The following is a 20814-nucleotide window of genomic DNA, read 5'->3' on the forward strand; positions in this document are numbered from 1 at the left end:
CTTGTTAATGACAAATGTTTGAATATTCCCTATTTTTTATAATTTTATTGTAAAACCGCTTGGAAATCTGATAAGCGGACAACAATTTTAATAAAACTTGGTATTCTATATTATCAACACAAGTGAAAGGCTAAATCTACAATTAAAGTGTACAAGTCTCAGAGTACATCTTTGGTAATGGCTGCCAAATTAAAAACCCTAATTATAGTTTGACCCTTCAACATCTGTGATAAATTTACAAGACAGAAAATATTAAAGCAGTGTATTGCAAACTGTGTGCCTCCTGAGATTTCAGGTGTGCCGTAAGATGCTGGGAAGATGGAGACACTGGTGCTGGCTGACTGCCTACAGGATGTGTCTCTCATGGCAAGAGGCACGTCATATAGGCAATCAGCTGGCACCAGCATCTCTCCTCTCCACGCGTTTTACCTGCCAGATCCTCCCACTGGTGGCTCAGGGCCCATCTGGAGGACCTTTGCACAGGCATGGCTCAATAAAGTTTGTGAGAGACTGTACTAAAGAATTCCTATTTTAAAAGATTATTACACTTATAACTGTTTTAATGTAGTTTTTATGAAAAGTCAATAGCTGAACTCCGCATTCATACAGTATATTGATTTGTGTAATCGCAAATATATAAATCATATGTGCATCCTTCCTGCTTGATTTGACAACAAAATGCAAACATTTGCAATGTTAACAAGTTAGGTGATATGTATTAATAAAGCACTACTGTAATAACAAATAAGATACAATCTGCTGTTCTTACAATCTCAAAATGAATTTCCACTTCAAGTAATATATTTGTTTTCTAAGTTCAAAAAACTTAATTTAATACTGAGTACCCTAATTAAATTGCCAGTTTATCTTCATGACCTGTTATATACTATTGACAATTCACCCCGTCAAGACAAAATTTGTTATCTAGTGTAAGAAAAACAAATTATCCTGCTTATTTACAACTAAAGCCACAGTGTAAAGGTATACAGCAAAAGAATCAGATCTCTGTTTCTGCCATATTGCTTCCTCCTAAGTTACATTTTCTTTTAAAAAGCAGCCTATTTGTGAATTTTTTTCATTATACACATGAGACGTGATGAATATGGAACTTTAATCCCCTGTGGAAAAGGTCACAGTATCAGATTTACCTGACTAGATTTTCATTGTCTCCAGTTCCCTTGCATGTAGCACATTCAGTTCTCATATCATCTGACTTAGGTTTCTTTTGTAGTAAAATTGGCTGCCTTTGTCTCCTTTCTCTAGGAACACGTTCCTATCACAGGAGAAAGAAAGATAAGGGGGGAAAGAAAACAGTTTCTGGTTACAGAGTTCATGCAACATCTGTATCTGAAGTTTCATTTTTATGAAACAAAAAGTCTTATTCTAACCTCAGGCTTCTCTTCTTCAGATACAAAACTTCTTTTTCGTTTTTGACCTCTAGTTCTCTAAAAAAACACAAAAAACAGTTTATTAGTTTCATTTGGGGGAAACATAATATATATAAATTATATACTGTCAATTAGCAGTATATGTATTGTAGATTCATTAATAGCTGAGATAATTAGTACTAAAATAATGTATTTCACATACAGCTGAGGCAAAGTATAAATATACAGAAAGAGGCCAAAGTACTGCAAAAGCTGAAGTCTAATATAAAAGAGTAGCAGAAAAAATAAGCAGGATGCACAAATATTTATTCAACATTAATCAAGAAAACAGATGCATCAAGGATGTACTTAGTGAAATCTTTAAAACACCATCAAGTTTCTGGTTGTTTATTTGATATACAGGCAGTCCCCCAGTTTAAGAATGCCTGACTTAAGTCAGACTCATACTTATTAACCAGGGTCCTGCTTCTTCGTTCATGTGTCAATGTGACCCTCTTCCTCCCTTCCTGACCCAATGCACCCCCTTCCGTGTCCCAACACGCCTTTCATCCTCCTCCTCACTTGCCTCCCTCTCGCAGGTGTTACCTTCCTGTGGTCAGCTCCCTCTTCCCCACCGGTATTCTCTTCTCAAAGTCACAGTCTCTACATGCGGCCTGCAGCTGACTCAGAAGCCTTCCCTTCTTGTCCAAATGTGCCCCTCTTCCTCCTTCTTACTTGTCTCCCTCACGCAGGTTATCTCCTGTGGTCGGCTCCCTATTCCCTGCTGTACTTCTCTTCTCAAAGCCATGACTGTGGGTCCTGCATGCGGCCCACAGCTATTCCAGAAGCTTTCCCTCTCTACTGGGAAGGCTTCCAGGTCAGCTGCAGGCCATGTGCCAGACCCGTGGCTGTGGCTTTGAGAAAATACATATGGCAGGGAGAAGGGAGCCAGACACAGGAGGTAACACCTGTGGGAGGGAGGCAAGTGACAAGGAGAACGAGGGACATGTTGGGACACAGAAGGAAGGGAGGGAACTTCAGACAAAGGGTAGAGGGAGGGATGGGGCATAAACTTGGGAAACAGAATGGAGGGAGGGGAGCATGAACTTGGCAAATAGGATGGAAGAATGGAGGGAGTGAGGGAAAGAGATGCTGAGGTGGGATAGGGAATAGAAAGGGAGAATTGTTGGGCAAGGGAGTCTGAGAGAGGGAAAGAAATGGTGCTCATGGAAAAATGAAGGAGAAAATTGTTGGGCATAGGGAGGGAGAAAGAAATATTGGACATGGTGGTGGGATAGGTGTGAGGTACAGATGCATGGGGAAGAGAGATATGAGAGGGAGAAATGTTGGATGTGGTAGTGGAGAGGGAACAGTGGGATGGATGAAGAACGAAAGTGTAAACCTCCTATCTTTTCTATTTAAACTACAGTACTTCATTTTGAGGACTGTTTCTTTAATGTTTAATGTTCTTTAATGTTTTTATAGACTGTGTACTGTACAGGATCCAAGTTACATAGAAATTCAATTTAAGAACTGTTTAAAAAATGGAACTCATTCTTAAACCAGGGACTGCCTGTACTGCAAACTTTTCAGAGAGAAATCAAAGCAGTTTACAAGGTTTAAAATAAAGCTATAAGAGGAGGAGAAACAGGACAAATACATGAGTATTGACACAAAATAAGCATAGGGCTAACAGAGTAGAAGAAGAATTACAATTAAAACAAAGGTAAGTATCTGGAAGGGAGAGTACAGGCAGATAGCATAGCTGACTGACTAAGTTAATATGAACAAAATGCAAACAAAAATGTACAGATCAATTAATTCCAAGATTTTTAAGAAATGCCAGGGCAAAATAATAGCTTTTAAGAGACCTGAACTTGTTAAGATTCTTCAATCTTCAATTAAAGGGGGAGGGCTTTCCTGAGGTTTTGGCCAGCCACACTGAAACATGAATTTCTAATAGTGTCCAGAAAGACCATGTGCAAGAAATGGAACTGCCAAAAGACCATGGGCTGCAGAATAAAGAACCAGAAATTTAGCCAGAAAGGAGGTTAAGCCTGAGGATTGAATCTATGAAATAATATATTGATTTTAAAAGGAATCCTTTAAGCTATTAGAAAAACATATATTCTGAAACCAAGAGAGAAGTGACATTATCAAATTTCTTACAACCATGTAAGAGTTTGACTGTGATATTTCATATAACTGAAGCCTATGAATCTGGCAGGCAAGCAAACCTACAAGGAGGGAGTTACAGTAGTTGAGTTTAGATAAGATCAAGGACTGTAGGAAGATACAGAGTCTAAGAGTGAGAAAAAAAGATGAAGCCAAATTTGAAATGTGATGTATACTCTAGAGAACATGTGTCAAACACAAGGCCTGCGGGCCGAATCTAGCCCGCCTGGCCTTTTTATGTAGCCCACAGCAGTGCGCCCAAACTTCCCTCCTACACCGGTCCGATGTCGCCATCACACTGAAAAATCTACCGGCCTCAGCAGCAATTCAGCAATGTTGTCCATGGCTCCCCTTCCTGCTTTCTGTCCGCCGTAGTCCACCCAGTCGGAAACAGGAAGTTGCACGTCATTGGAGACAGAACATGGCAGATGGAAAGCAGGAAGGGGAGCCGTGGACAACGTTGCTGAATTACTGCCGAGGCCGGCAGATTTTTTAGCTTGATGGCGACATTGTACCGATGCGGAAGAGAACGCATGCTGGGCTGTGAAGAGAGAAGGACCGGTATGGGAGGGAAGACATACTGGGCTGTGAAGAGAGAGAGAGAGAGAGAGAGAGAGATGAAGGGAGAGAGTTGGACCTGAGGGTGTTGTGCAGGAAGAGGGAAAGAGATACTTGGCGGGAGAACTGTTGGGAAGAGAAAAAGAGAAATGGTGGACCTGAGGGAGGGAGGCAGGCAGACAGAGTGAGAGATGGAATGGGGGGCAGTTGGGGAGAGAAGTTGGATCTGGGGATGGAAGGGAGGGAGAAATGTTGGGCCTGGGGGTGGAAGGGAGAGAAAAATGTGGCAACTCTTTTTTTTCCTTCCATCTCATTGTTCAGCATCAAGGGGGGAGGGAAGAACAACAGAAAAAAGAGGGAGTAAAATGTTGGACCAAGGGGAGAGAGGAGGAGAGATATGGTAATGGGGAGTAGATAGAAGGAAATAGGAGGCTAGGAAAGGAGTGAGATGGGAAATGGGAGAGCTAGGGACTGAGAGGAGACAGAGAATTGAGAGGTAAAAAGAAGGGTGAGAAAGAGGGCAAGATTTGAGTGGACTGTAGGGGTGTTTCCTTATTTGCACATGAAGGTTAGGCCTCTCTGACATCATCAAGCCTGAACCATTGTCTGCAAGAAATCTTTCCAGCATGAACCTTGCAAGAAGAGAGAGAAAGAACACATCTTTGTTGTTTCTGCCTGAAGCATTCTGGGTATGTACCAGAATGGTATTCTAGTCAAGGACATCCATCTATGTCTTCATGCTTAGACTGTGTGATTCTTGGGGGAGTTATACTCCTATGATGTGCTTATCTTTCGAACGGCGCCTGTGTCTCCCAGCCTGTATGAGACTCTACACAGAAAGGCTATTCATCTAAGTTCTGTTTCTGGATTGGTCCGAGGAAGTCATCTGACGTGATCCAAGTGAAAAGGTGCTAATTATAATTAGTCTGTGTCGGGATGCGAGGGAACTCACATCTTACCACAGGTATTCTCCTCGCATCTCTTTCTTAATAATTAAGACCTCGTGTGACTCTCTGCCTGAGAGAGAGTGAATTGGACCTTAAACAGATCTGAATTCCATCACTTCAAGGAAACTTTTGCTGCCAATAAATTATAGCTGCACCAGTGGCTGATGAACACTTGTTCCTGTAACCAAAGGATTTTCTACCTCTGCTAAGCTGAAGAGACGTTTTCCATTTCACCTAATTTTGTGCTGAGGCCTAATTAGATGGTGAGATAAGGAACTTATTATCTTTAATCTGGGGTTAGATAAGTGCATCCGATTGTGATATAGGATAAAGTTTGTAAAGCTACTTTTGGTGATATTCTGTAATCAATTGCTGCTAATCAGGGATTATTATTATTATAAGGAATTGTGTAGTGTGTGTAAGAAGTAATTGTACTTAGTTATCTAACAAGTGTATTGTGATAATTATGTACTGAGTTTCATATATGTAATCAGATATTTTGTGAACAATATTTAGATATTGCTGCTGGCTTGTGAATTATATTTTTCTATTTTCATAATAAAAGTATTTCTCATTAGCCTGGGTCTTGTGTCGTGTAAATAGGCAAGAAAGCTGAACCTGTCAGAGTTTATGGTTTTCCCTAGACAAAACTAACAGACACGTAACTTGTTTATGTAACTGATTAGTCTACCGTAAATCTTGCTACAGGACAGAGGCAAAAAAGAAAATAAAAAGTTAAGAAAGCTGAATTGGAAAAATCAATATGTTGGAGACAGGAATAAGGAGGGAATGGAATGAGAGAGAAGAGGGAAAAAAAATTGACAACAGACACTGGAAAGAAAACTAGTAGAAAATAGACAAAAAGCAGAAAGAGAAACTGGGACCAACATGATGGAAAAGCAAAATGACCAGACAACAAAAGGTAGAAAAAAATAATTTTATTTTTTGTTTTGTGATTACAATATGTCAGATTTGAAATGTGCATCCAGTCAGAGCTGGTGTTAGACAGCAAGCATGAACTAGGACCTAAAAGAGAGCGGAAAAGTATTTTTTATTTATTTTGTTTATACCACAGAGCCAGCATGGAGTTGGAAAGGTTATAGCCCTATATTTCTACTAAGATTAAGTATCTTAATGAAAAATTTGGCTCGTGACTAAGGGGTCCTTTTATCAAGGCGCGGTAGGGGTTTAATGAGCGGAATACCGTGCGTTAAACCGCCTGCCGCGCTAGTCGCTAACGCCTCCATTGACGAGGCATTAGTATTTTGGCTTGCCGCGGGGGTTAGCGCGTGATGAAATGTCCGACACGCTAACCCCTGTAGCGCACCTTGATAAAAGGAGCCCTTAGCCTTTTAGATTTCAGCCCCTTATGTGATTTGAGTTTGATATCCCTGCGGTGGCAGAGGGAAGGCCCCGGCGGGGAAAGAAGTGAAGCAGCCTGTTAAGTAGAGAGGAAAATGGTGACAGAATTCAAAAAAAGTGTGGCATAAACACAGAGTATCTTTAATTAGAAAATAAATGGTATAAATTAAAGAACTAAGGGGTCCTTTTACTAAGGTGTGTTAGCTGTTTTAGCGCGCACTAAAAGCTAATGCATCCATAGAATATAATGGACGTGCTAGCATTTAGTGCACGCTAAAACGGCTAGTGTGTCTTAGTAAAAGAACCCCTAAGGTTGGTACTGGGCAGACTTGCACGGTCTGTGTCCCATTAGGATGGGCTGGGGAGGGCTTCAATGGGAACTTCAGTAATTTGGAACCGACTTAATGGTCTATATCCCGCAAATGGTTGGGGAAATCCACTGTTTATTCATACAATAAGCAGCATAAAATCTGTTTTACTCTTTGGGATCTTTGCCAGGTATTTGTGACCTGGGTTGGCTGCTGATAGAAACAGGATTCTGGGCTTGATGGACCTTGGGTCTGTTCCAGTATGGCAATTCTTATGTTCTTAGGTAAGTGATCAAAGGGCTCCAGTAGCTTAACAATAGTAGTGCTTAATTAAGTTAGATCTGCTTTAATAATTGCAACAATGGCTCTACTGATAGGAACTCTGAGCTCACACCCTGCTACTGAGGTTTTGAACTTGGCAGACGTGTTCATTGAGAGGAGGCAGCCACATGTTTGTTTCCTCACTTGGGGGGGGGGTAGGATAATGGAATCCAGGTTATCTCTACTGGTGTATGGGAGAGCAGGACTGGGCTGTGTCCATAGGGGTGGGTCTGATTGATAGGGTGATGGTCAAGTGCATCTACTCTAGATGTGCAGTGAACTGGAGCTACCTAGTCGGTACCAAACTGGACATGTTCAGGTGCATGTGTGGTCTGTATTTTTGCCCTTTGAATTTATGGAACAAGTGATTCTTTTGGACATGTCATTGCAGGCATTTCCATTCAGACATTTGCTTTAGAAGAGGATCTCCTTTGGCAAATTATTTTCAAAATACTTGTCTATAGATGTCCTGACCTGGACATTCATAATCAGCCTTGTTTGTCCTTTCTAAAGTGAAGGTGTGGCCTAGTGGTTAGAGCTGCTGCCTCAGTACCCTGAGATTGCGAGTTTGATCCCAGCCTGCTCCTTAACACTTCATTGCCCCAAGTACCACAGTTAGATTGTGAGCCTGCCAGGACAGACATGGAAAATACTTAAGAGTACCTGATTGAGTGAATTGTAAACTGCTTTGGTTGATTCTCTTCAGGAAAAAGTGGTTAATAAATTAAATAAATAAATGAATTGATCCTGATTAAATCTATACCATTTCCTAAAGGGTAATTAAAGAAGGAGAAAGGCTACTGGGTTAATAATCAAGATTGTGGAGTGTATTAGTGAGCAGTGGGTTAGTGGTTTGGGGGTACTGGACAATATATTAGTGAAGTTGGGAATTAAAAATTGTACGAGTATATTAGTGTGCTAAGTGGCTCAATGGGGTGCATTAGTATGCTGAGGAATTAAGGGTTTCACTAGTAGGTTAGAGATTTCAGTGGGGTACATTAGTGGATTGGGGGACGTTCTGTTGAATGTGGGAGTTATGGGATACACTAATGAGCTGAGAGGGATTCAGTAGGCACATTGCTGGGCTGGAGTTTTAGGGAATGTATTATGTGGTTTCAGAAATTTAATGGTTTGACAATTTGGTGATTATGTTACTTAGAGATTAATGATGTTTACTGTGAATATTAGAAGGTACATTAAGTGGCATTAGTGCAGTGCATTGGTGGGTTGGATGTTCCAGGTTTTTTATTCTTTTACATCATCTTCCAGAATATTTAAAAAGGCTATCCAATGTGATATGCAAAGCAACTGATAAAAATATAAATAAGCAATAAACAAGATGACAGAATCAGAACTTCACAAGTCAAATAAATTAAAAACTAACAAAAGATAAAATCTACCTATTATGGCAAAACCTTCAAGTCACATAGCATACCAAACCTCAACATGCTGCATTAAAGGGCCCCTTTTACAAAGCCAGGGTAGCAATTCCTACATAGCAAATGTGATGCAGCCTATTCACTTTATAAGAGCTGCACTGCATTTGCCACACTGTGACTCGCTACCGCAGCTTTGTAAAAGGGGTCCAAAATTTATACTCACTACCCCAATAAATTAAGAAATACAGTAAAAAGCCACATTAACCAATAAAGTTTAATAGCACTCAGCTAAAATCAAATCAGCATGGGATAAACTGATTCAGGTTTCAGAAGTGAGCACACAGGAAAAAAAATCTAGGTGCCATCATACAAAATACATTGAAATCTGCTCAATGTATGGCAGCAGCCAAAACCCCCCAAGGAAACACAATGTTAGAAATTATTAGGATTCAAGTACATAAACAAAGACTATCTGTATTGCTCCATAGTGCAAAATGACCGAGTATTATGTGCAAATCTAGTCACTATACCTAACAAAAAAAAGATGTGGCAGAATTAGAAGTCACAGCAGAGATTCCCAAACTGTGGGTCAGGACCCCAATGGGGGGGTCACAAAACCAGTCTTTAGGAACATGACATAGGTAGGATATCTATAGGCGCATCATTAATCTGCACTTGCAGAGGGTGACAGAATTTTATTTAGCCACAATCATGAGATCTTAACACAACATAACACAATATATAAGCACCGAGTTACAGAGAAGGACAACCAAAATAATTAAGCAGTTAAGGAAAGGCTAAAAAGATTAGGGCTCTTCAGCTTGGAAAAGAGATGGGTGAGGGGAAATATAACAGGTCTAAAATTCCTGAGTGAAATGGAACAAGTAAACAAACAGAAATCATTTTACTCTTTCAAAATGTACAGAGACTATGGTCATCCCATGAAGTTATATTGTAATACATTTAGGCCCCAATTCTGTAAAGTATGCCTAACTTTAGGCGTGCTTTAGGCGTCCAATTTAAGTGGATAATGAACCATTTAAGGGTCTTAACAAGCGTTAATTGGGACTTAGACGGAGTTAGGCGTCAGATGGGCGTTTTCAGAACAAAGACGCGTGATAGATGCGAGTTTAGGGAAGTCACATCTAAATTTGTAGACATGGGTGTAACAGGGGCGTAACGTGAGTGTGATTAAGGATAGGCAGCAGACCGTGTCTAAACATCATGGAAAATGCAGGCAAAGGAAAAGCTGGTCTAAGTGTGGTTTTTGCTTCATTTCAATGCAGTTTCAGCTTTCATAGCCAGAGACTTCCTATAGGCGTACTTTCCGCTTCCGCAATAATATATATATATATATAATAATATGGGTTTTTTTTTCTTCTTTTTTCTCCCTCCTAATAGATTTAATAAGCCACCATATCAATACAGCACATCAATATAAATATATTGCATGGAAAACATAGTACTTTCTGCCCAAACAGTAATATGATTTACTCATTACACCACCTTTGGTTTTCCTGCTTAAAAAGAACCCCCTTTTTCCTCAACAAACAGTGCTGCAATCAATTCTTTCTTGAGAGCAAAGAAAGAACATGAAAAACATATTATTGCACACATTACTTCATTTCTCAGCGCTTAAAAAGAGAAAACCCAGATACAGACCTTAACATGCATTTTCCCTCATTACAAAATGGAGCTCTTCAGTTTCACAAAGCTGACCTCATTGTGAGATCATCAATCTACACCTTCAAGGTAGTATGCCACAATTAAAAGATGCGCAGGGTGTTTAACTCATAACCTCTGTAAGACCAACACAGGATTTTAGCCCATAGAGCTACATCAGCTTCTCCTCAAGTGGATCTCACTGCCATTTCATATCATAGTTGACTGACCTGCCTATGTATCATCTGATTAGTTATAATATCACAATCCCACAAAGAAGCATTTCTGGCTCACCAGGTTAATGCACCTTGTCCTGGTTCAAATCCTTCACTCATTTTAACAACTTCCTAATAGCTTCCTATTAGCTGTCATAAGAGGGTCTATATGGTGGACTTTGCCATTTTTATCAGAACATTTCCCTTTCCAGGCAAACTTATTTTCACCTTCCCATGGCTAGGACATCCTAAGCTGTCATGGGAGGAAACTTCTTCTCTGACAGAGCAAAGCCATTTGTGGCTCACCAGGTTAATGCGCCTTGTTGCACTTTGTCCATCTTCTCAAGCTCCACAGTTCAAATCCCACCCTCACCTTCACTCATTTTAACAGCATCCTAACAGCTCCCATAAGTGGTAGACTTTGCTGTTTTTCATCAGCATTCTGCAGTTTGCAGGCACAGATGCATCAGATACATTCATCTTCTCTCTGCTACAAGTCATTGTGGTAGGAATTGATTTCCTTCTATCCAATATCCGCACAGGGCAACAGGTAGAAGAATTTACTAAAACTTCAGAGTGCTTGGACAGGTATTGAAGGAAGGTACATGTTTTTGAGATGTACCCTAGAGACATTCCTGTTGGTACATTCAGCTTAGCTGGTTGTGGTTTCATGTTTCAGGAGTGTGTGTTGGGGTGGGGGAGGGGGTTTAGGATGAGAGAGAACAGGCTGCTTTGCACATCTGAGAATTGCTGCAGATCATTTTAAAGATCAACTCAAATATGTTTAAGCAAAGGAATGGCCAAAGAGTTTGAAGGTTTTCTGGTAGAAATATGAATATCAAATATTTGCTAACCACACTCAAGATTTGAACCCCTGACATATGGAAGATAAAAGCAGAGCCTTAAGGCATAGAGCTATAAAGGGAACTTTAATTAGAATTTGGTAACAGAGCCTCTACAGACTAAGCAGATGACAAATGGCTTCTAGTAAAAGCTTTGAGAAGTGAATGAATTGATTAAAAGTCAGTGCAGCTGTGTTTGCCCAAACCACACCTAAAGCATGCCCAATCAGATTTGAAAGTTTCCTGGTGGGAAGTCCAAACAGTGCCTATGACATCAGATGCTACTTAGGCATGCTTAGTATAAAAAGGTCCATCAAAGCAGTGTTTTCTCTTTTAGGACTCCTATTCTGCGTTATTGCTTATATTGATTTCTGAGACTTTACTTTTCTTGATTATCTTTTAACCTTTTCATTCCTATATCTGCCACAACTCTCTCCATTTCACAGGACCATTATCAGCTATAGTAATTTGCAATTTTGATGTTTGTCTAACCTTTTTCATCTTTCCAGGAACAAATATAGGTGAGAATGATATATTGCTAGCTACTTAGGTGTCTTTATTAGATAAAAGCTCAGGCAGAACTGATTTCTTCTTTGGGACTCCCATTCTGTGTTATTGCTTATGGTGATTCTCCATTAACTTTTTCTCCCCCTGATATCTGCCACAACTCTCTCTATTCCACAGGGTCATTAGCAGGTCTGAAAATTAGTGATGATAAAAATTAGTTCCAGGAGTCTTGGCTGAAAACCCCCCCATACTGTTTGAAACTTTGGTGCTAGCAAAATGGATATGCAAGTTACATGAATATGTGGAACCTATGATGTTGGGAAGATGGAAGAAGTGTTTTTCCTCATAGAGCTAAAGGTAAATCTTTTTAGTCATAATTGAAAGGTATCCTTATTATAAAATAGAAACAGTGGGGTTTTTTTTTTTTGCTTCTGATCATTCTAGCTGTTATTCTGAAACTGTGGTGTGACATATTCTCCCAAGACTTCTTTTTGTTATTTTTGCCACAGATGTCTGTTTTAACTTTTTCTTCTGATTTCAGGCTCCCAGAGTGGCTAATGACTCCCCTTGTGTTTCCCAGAGGTCAGAGCAGGTCTGTTCAAACTGAGTTCAGCACAACAGCTTGCACCTGGCCAAAGCTCAAATCCCAAAACTGAAATAGGTGAGAATGATGTACTGCAACCTTTCTTTGCCCTTGTGATGAATTATCTACATTTTCACAATACTAACATGTTTCACACTTTTTTTTCCTTCAGAAGGGTATTGTTATAGAAGATTTTCTGAGAAAACAGTCAATTGGTCAGTTTTACAAAGGTGCGCTAAATTCACGCATGTGCTAGCTACTAACGCGTGCATAGGATAACATGCACGCGTTAAGTTTTATCGCGCACTGAAGCGGCACAGTTTAGGCGCCTTGATCGTGTGTCAAAGATTAACGCATGCATGTTATCCTATGGACGCGTTAGTAGTTAGCGCATGCGTGGATTTAGCGTACCTTTGTAAGATAGCCTAAAACTTACCAATCAACTCCTAATTTGTCTCAATCCATCTTCCTTTTTCTTCAGCCTGCCTTCTCCTACCAGGAGTTTATGGGACCCTACCAATTCTACCACAGTAACAACTTGGACCTAGGAGTGGCTTACTCTGCATACCTGTCATCCATCTCATCAAACTGCTGTTGCCTGATATTACACTTGCATGCTGCTTTCCTGGACTGTGCAATAAAAATCTTATACCATTTTTCACCTTGTGCTTATTTATATTGAGTAGCAACCGGGCATTAGTGTTTCCTTAATAAGCACCACTTCAGCTACTTGGTCACATTGACCTTTGTCTTATCTAGTGTTCCATGAGGCTCAGGCTGCAAAAGAGAAGTGGGAATGGCAAACAGGGTAGCTGGCATGGCTCCTGTCTCACAGCCTGCAACCAGCATAATATTGAGAACATGAGATTAGATGAAAGGTGGAGAGAATGAACCAGGTGCCTTAACTTGTTGGCTTCTTTCAGTCAGGGGAGAGGTTTCCTACCCTAACAGCTTGATATGCTGAACTGCAGACGATTCGGCATGCTTCAGGCGCTCCATTATGGAGCCGCAAACATACCGATGCTACTTCCCAAACAACATCTAAACAGAACAATATAATCCAATTAGAATTGCTATGATTTTACGGCTGATTCTGTAGCACAGCGGTTAGAATGAAGGTTGGGGGTGTGAGCCTGGTCTGGATTTGACTCCCTCATATCCTTCAGCTGCCAAAATACTCATTTTAATAAAAATGACAAGCTACAGACCAATCACATCTAATTTTCATCTCAAACAGCACAACATTAGCAATACTAGAAACAATCTGTTCCAAAAGTTGAGTTTGCATTTGATAAAAACAGCAGCATTTGAATCCATGTCACATTTATTGAACCCTACTTGAGATTCTGGCTTTTGGGACAATGAAAGCAGTGCTTTAAGCCATTGAGCTACCAGTCTTTTGTCTCAGCTAACTGTGAGATGATACCTAAGCAGATTTTACCTTAGCAGATCACTAAGCTATAATATGACAGGGGAGTCAGAGAAACTGGAGTGGAAGGTAGTGTAGCTCAATGAGTAAAAGTGCTATACTGATCTTCCAGAGGTTGTGAGTTCAACTCCCGACCCGTCTTTTACTTATGGCATTCTACTTTGCAGGTGCACTTTGATGATGTCACAATGAGGTCATCATTGTGCAGCTGCTTACCTCCATTTGCAATGAACTAGAAGCCACATTCAGGTCTGTTCAATTTGTTTTATTCTGTTTTTAAGCTTGGCCAATTGAAGTTATGGGTTTTCTGTTTGCTTTGAAGAATGAGCTGATTGTAGCAATGTTTCATGAGAAAGAGAGTGTTATTTAGAGCAAGGAATCGCTTCTAAAAACCTCTCTCAAATAACGTCTGTGGGATGCCCAGAGAAAGCTGATTGGATGATCTAGGCTGCCTACATAGCATGTATACTGCTAATGTTTTTCTGGAGCTTAAACCATGTCTATCTAAAGCCTATATGATGCTCAAAGTCCTCTGCTTTACACTTCTTATAGGAGCTAATGATACCATTGCTATACAAGTTTCTGTATAGCACAGGAGTGAAGCTTCCCCCTTCCATGCTGATGTTCCCAGATCAATTCCCACCGAAACTAATATATTATAAATATCCTTTTAAATATGGTGTACTGTGTTTTTATTATCCTTTTAATGATGGTATACTTTGGGTTAATTATGTTAAAGCTTACAGTCCTGATATAATGATAACAAATCTGTAAAAACCACCTTTTTATATATAACATCATAGGGACGTCTATCTGATGTCTATATTAGGAAAATGAAATTTTTAAAACGAATATCAGATGCCTATCCAAAGCCTAAGTAACGCTGATTGGCACTTATGCCACGACGACGTCTAAAGCACGCCTAAAACTAGACGTAGTTTATAGAATCAGGGCCTTAAAGTCTACACTCACTCTGGTACTTGTTGTTGGAGGATATGGTACAAGAAGTTAATGTAGTTGTGTTTAGAAAAGTTTGGATGTATTCCCAGAAGTGAACATAACCCGTTATTAGAAAGCCACCGCTTATCCTTGTAGATTAGTTGCATGGAATCTTGCTACTTTCTGGAATCCTGCTAGGTACTTGTGTCCTGGATTGGCCACTGTTAGAAATAGGATGCTAGACTAGATGACCTGTCCCAGTATGGATATTTTTAACTTCTTATTATGCAAATAATCTAAATATATTGTATATTAAGCAAAACATATCCAAATGAAATATGTCTCTTGAATTCAGACTGAATTCACACATGTGAATAAACTACTTTGAAATTAGACAACCATATAAAATGTACCACACCAAGGAAAGTCTAACTGCTTTGGTAGACTACATTTGTTCTGTGGGCAGTTCACTGCAGAGGGATGATACTGAAAGTTATCTGTACAACAATAGGATTATTACATTGCTATATAAAAGATATGCACAAAAATGTTCAAACTCAAGATGGAAATATTAAGCATCTGAGCATACTGCTCCCTTATGAAGCAAAGTACTAAAGTATAATCATAAACTAAAGGACTCAGTAGAACTAAATATGAGGGAAAAAACACAAACATATTTAAATAGGCTGTGAATTTAATGCCACCTGTTTCATTTGGCAACCAGCATGCAGCAGATGGCTATCACTAAAAGTAAAAATCGTTTCAGCATTGCCAACTGAATTCTGAATTTAGTTTATGCTAACACTGTAAAAAAAAACCACTACCACCAAAAACTATGCACTCCTAAAATTTTAATAAGGGCTTTACACAAGTTATTGCAGAATATTCTAGGGTTTCAAATCTGATTTACCATTATAGATATGCACATCCAAGCTGAAACTATTAGATCAATATTCAGACCAGTGGTCAGCATATTTTTTTATATGATAGAAATAGCATTTAAAAAACACACACATATTCAGTATATATATATATATACTAGTCTGTAAGCCCGTTACATTAACGGGTGCTAGACTATGTCTGTCTGTCTTTCTGTCTCTCTACCTCCCGCTGTGTCTCTCTCTCTCCCTGGCCCCCTTTCTCTGTCTGTCTTTCTGTCCCTCTCCCTGCCACTGTCTTTCTTCCTTTCTTTCTGTCTCCCTCCCTCCTGCTGTCTTGTCATTATTTCCCTCCTTTTCCCTGTGCAGCAGCATGTTCACCCCATTTCCCTGTGCAGCAGTAACAGCATTTCCCTCCTTCTCCCTCCCACTTTCCTTTGCAGAAGCAGTAGTGTTATTTCTCTTCCCCTCCAGGTCCCTGTGAAGCAGTAGCAGCATTTTCCCCCACCACCACCCATTCCCTTCTCTCCCCCCCTCCACTTTCCTTTGCAGAAGTAGCAGCATTATTTCCCTTCCCCTCCAGGTCCCTATGAAGCAGTAGCAGCATTTCCCCCCACCACCCCCATTCCCTTCTCTCCCCCCCCCACTTTCCTTTGAGGAAGCAGCAGCGTTATTTCCCTTCCCCTCCAGGTCCCTGTGAAGCAGTAGCAGCATTTTCCCCCACCACCCTAGGGTTATCATATGGCTTCAGAAAAAAAGAAAAAAGGAGGGATTGAAACATCTAGGTTTTACTTCCATCCTCCTTTTTCTGGAGTCATATCATAACCCTATTAAAGGCAGGAGACATACTCCAAAACACAGCAATGCAAAACTTCAGGTAATGGGTTTAGGCACGTGCCGGAGGCCCGCTAAAGACCACTCCAAAATGGTGTCTATTATTATTATTATTATTATTTATTTTTTTTTTAATTTTCCTTCGATGTGGGGGTGAGGGTTGAGGGGCCTCATTGCTGCTCTTACCCGCCGCGTGAAACTGAAGCGAAATAAGGTGGCTTGGGCTGACTGGAGGATGGCGATTCCCCGCACTGACTCGGCCCAGCCTGAAGAGCCGGCTGAAGCACACAAATGAATGTCCCGTTCTTTTTCGGCTCCCCCTTCCCTTCCCGCGGGCTGGCCTGCTGCAGCGAAAGGTTTTTTTAAAGTTTAAAAGTGCCTGTTGTAGCTCTTCTCACGATCCTCTGCAGCCGTCAAGAGCCACCAAGAGCGACAGTGTCGACCTGCATTGCCCCCGCCGCCGACAGCTGCTAAGAGCCGCCGCGGCCTACAGTCTCCACCTGAATTGTCCCTGCCGCGCCACTCACTGGCCCGTCGCTCTCCACCAGCGATCCCGACAACTTGGGAGTGCCAAGCAGTGACGGAGGCGACGGTGGATTAGCCGCTGGAGGAGAAGACTGGCGGGGAACGGAGAACAGGTACAGGGCTGCCAGGGGGGATGGAAGAGGGGAGGAGTGAGCCCGGCTGAGACTGGCAGGAAGAGGAATGCGGGGCAGGTGAGCCGCCACCACAAAAAACTTTAGGGAGCCAGCCAGACCGTGAGTTCGGGCCGTTGTAAGCTTGCATGTGCACTCTTGCCGGCCACGGACATATATATATAGCAGTAACATTATGTCACTTTTTTAGCAGACCTAAAGTAAACCACTTAGCTATATACATGGGACTAGATTCAGTAAATGCTCTCAAAAATGGGCATGGGAGAATATTTGTGCTAAGCATGATTCTATTAAAGGGTGTGTCCCATTTATAGAATTGCATCTAAGTTTGGATTCCATGCCACCTTTTTGGCATGGAATCCAAACTTAGATGCACACCCTCCCACCGCGATCCGGCATGCCCAGGCACCCATCCACCACCCAATCACATTCCTTACCCCCATTTGGCACCGGCACCTATGCACAAGACATGCTGGTGCCGGTGCCCGAAGATCTGCCTTCTCGGAGAGAACGGGAACCCGAAGGCCTTGAGCATGCGCAGATGCTCAAGGCCCAGCGCGAAGAAGAAGGCAGATCTTCGGGCACCAGCACCGGCATGTCTTGTGCATGGGCCGGTGCCAAATGGGAGTAAGGAATGTTATCAGGTGGGTGGGTGGGTGCCTGGGGCATGCTGAATCGTGGTAGGGGGGGTGCAACGCGAGCGGTGGGGTGCCAGATCGCAGCGAAGGGGGGAGGGCGCCACGAGCGGGGGGATGGCGGATCACGCGGGGGTGCCTTCATGAGTGGGGTGGAGCAATGCCGGTTCTTGGGAGGGTAGAGCAGCGCCGCTGGCCTCAAGGGAGGGGGTGGGTGGGAACGAATCAAGCGAGTTTCCTTAGTTCCTATGGGGAAACTTGCTTTGATTTACGAGTATTTTGGTTTACGAGCATGCTTCTGGAACGAATTATGCTCGCAAACCAAGGTTCCACTGTATGTGGAAAGTGATGAGGAAAAAGCAAACATGCTAAACAAATACTTCTGCTCTGTGTTCACGGAAGAAAAACCTGGAGAAGCACCGAGATTGTCTGTCAAAGTTACACAAGAAAATGGAGTAGATTCTGCGCCGCTCACTGAGGAAAGTGTTTATGAACAACTTGATAAACTGAAGGTGGACAAAGCGATGGGACCGGAAGGGATCCATCCCAGGATACTGAAGGAGCTCAGAGAGGTTCTGCCAGGTCCTATTAAGGATGTGTTCAACAAATCTTTGGAGACGGGAGTGGCTCCTGAGGACTGGAGAAGAGCAGATACAGTCCCTATTCACAAAAGTTGTCACAGGGATGAAGCGGGAAACTACAGGCCGATAAGCCTCACTTTGGTTGTTGGAACAATTAATGGAAGTGTTGCTGAAAGAAAGAATAGTGAACTTCCTAGAATATAATGGGTTACAAGATCTGAGGCAACATGGCTTTACTAAAGGTAAATCGTACCAAACGAACCTGATTGAATTTTTTGATTGGGTAATTTACTTAGATTTCAGCAAAGCCTTTGACATGGTTACTAATAGGAGGCTTTTGAACAAACTTGAAGGGCTGAAGTTAGGACCCAAAGTAGAGAACTGCATTAGAAACTGGTTGACGGAAAGACGCCAGAGGGTGGTGGTTAATGGAAGTTGCTCGGAGGAAGGAGTGGTGAGTAGTGGAGTCTCTCAGGGTTCGGTGCTAGGGCTGATCCTGTTCAATATGTTTGTGAGTGACATTGCTGAAGGGTTAGAAGGAAAAGTTTGCTTTTTTGCAGATGATACCAAGATTTGTAACAGAGTAGACACCGAGAAGGGAGTAGAAAACATGAAAAAGGATCTACAAAAGTTAGAGGAATGGTCTAAAATCTGGAAACTAAAATTCAATGTAAAGAAATGCAGAGTAATGCATTTGGAGATTAGAAATCGGAAGGAGAGGCTGATATGCACGGATGGGGAGAGGGACCTTGGGGTGATATAGTGTCTGAAGATCTAAAGGTGAAAAAACAGTGAGACAAAGCGGTGGCTGCTGCCAGAAGGATGCTGGGCTGTATAAAGAGAGGCGTAACCAGTAGAAGAACAAAGGTGTTGATGCCCTGTACAGGTTGTTGGTTAAACCCCACTTTGAGTACTGTGTTCAGTTTTGGATACTGTATCTGGCGAAGGACACAAAAAGGCTTGAAGCGGTCCAGAGGAGGGTGACAAAAATAATAGGAGGTTTGCGACAAAAGACATATGAGGAGAGACTGGAAGCCCTGAATATGTATACCTTAAAGGAAAGGAGGGACTGGGGACATACGATACCGACGTTCAAATACTTGAAAGGTATTAACGTAGAACAAAATCTTTTACAGAGAAAGGAAAATGGTAAAACCAGAGGACATAATTTGAGGTTGAGTGGTGGGAGACTCAAGAGCAATATAAGGAAATTCTTCTTTACGGAGAGAGTGGTGGATGCCTGGAATGCTCCTGAGAGAGGTACTGGAGAGGAAAACGGTGACGGAGTTCAAAAAAGTGTGGGATGAATACAGAGGATCTAGAATCAGAAAATAATAGTAAATATTGAAGAACTAAGGCCAGTACTGCGCAGACTTGCACGGTCTGGCCCAGATTCTCTAAAAGTGCGTCCCGATTTTAAGCAGCTGTAGGCGTCCTACAGCTGTCTAATCAGCCAATCGGGATGCACGTTTTTTTTAAAAAAATGCTCCCCAGGCAGGCCTGAAGGCGCCTCCGGGAGCCTAGGGAGACCCGCAAGATACCTAAGCTCGTCTAAGGGCCTTAGGCGGGCCTTAGGCTGAACCTAGGCGGCCCTACGCGTCTCCCTAGTAGATGAGAAGCTTAAAAATGTAGGCCAGCAAAATGCTGGTCTACATTGTAAGTAAACGCGGCCGCTATACTTATCGCGGCAAGGGATCTCTCTGCCGCTATAAGTATAGCGGGCCGTGGCCCCTGACCGATCACTGGCAGGAGGGTGCCCAAACCCTCCTGCCCGAAGACGCGCCCCCCCCGACACTACCGACCGCCCCCCCCCGACAATATCGGTCGCTGGCAGGAGGATGCCCAATCCCTCCTGCTCGAAGACGCACCCCCCCCCCGGCGCTAACAACCCCCACTCCACCAAACCTGTTCTTACAGATGGGTCTTGCACGTCGAGCAAGCAGGCACGCCTCGTCGAAATGAGGCGGGCCCGCCCCTTCCCGGCCCATCCCGCCGAAGCCTAAGGTCTAATTGGCCCAGGCTCTAGAAGCCTGGACCAATCAGGCCTTAGGAAAAGCGGGTCCGCCTATCCCTACTAAGTCTAAGGTCTGATTGGCTTCTAGAGCCTGGGCCAATCAGACCTTAGGCTTCGGCGGGATGGGCCGGGAAGGGGCGGGCCCGCCTCATTTCGACGAGGCGTGCCTGCTTGCTCGACGTGCAAGACCCATCTGTAAGAACAGGTTTGGTGGAGTGGGGGTTGTTAGCGCCGGGGGGGGGTGCGTCTTCGGGCAGGAAGGATTGGGCACCCTCCTGCCAGCGACCGATATTGTCGGGGGGGGGGATCGGTAATGTCGGGGGGGGGCGGTCGGTAGTGTCGGGGGGGGCGGTTGGTAGTGTCGGGGGGGGGTGCGTCTTCGGGCAGGAGGGTTTGGGCACCCTCCTGCCAGTGATCGGTCAGGGGCCATGGCCCGCTATACTTATAGCGGCAGAGAGATCCCTTGCCGCGATAAGTGTAGCGGGCCGTGTCTAATCTAACCCGATTCTCTAACCCGCGTCTGTAACATGGACGCCGGTTACAGAATCGGCGTTTAGTTTAGGCCGATTCTGAATAGGACGCCTCTCCCGGGCGTCCTATACAGAATCAGGGTCTAGGTGTC

At 42.7% G+C, this 20814-nt stretch overlaps 1 protein-coding gene across 1 annotated transcript in view; it reads right to left on the reverse strand.

Moving 5' to 3' along the window:
- Window positions 1-20814, reverse strand: part of PHF14 (PHD finger protein 14) — a 677625-nt gene that overhangs the window by 283504 nt on the left and 373307 nt on the right. The window contains 2 exon segments of the mRNA XM_033931008.1: window positions 1149-1273; window positions 1389-1445. Of these exon segments, the coding sequence (XP_033786899.1) occupies window positions 1149-1273; window positions 1389-1445 (182 nt within the window).

This window comes from Geotrypetes seraphini, chromosome 2 (genome assembly GCF_902459505.1).
Source record: "Geotrypetes seraphini chromosome 2, aGeoSer1.1, whole genome shotgun sequence".
NCBI lineage: Eukaryota > Metazoa > Chordata > Amphibia > Gymnophiona > Dermophiidae > Geotrypetes > Geotrypetes seraphini.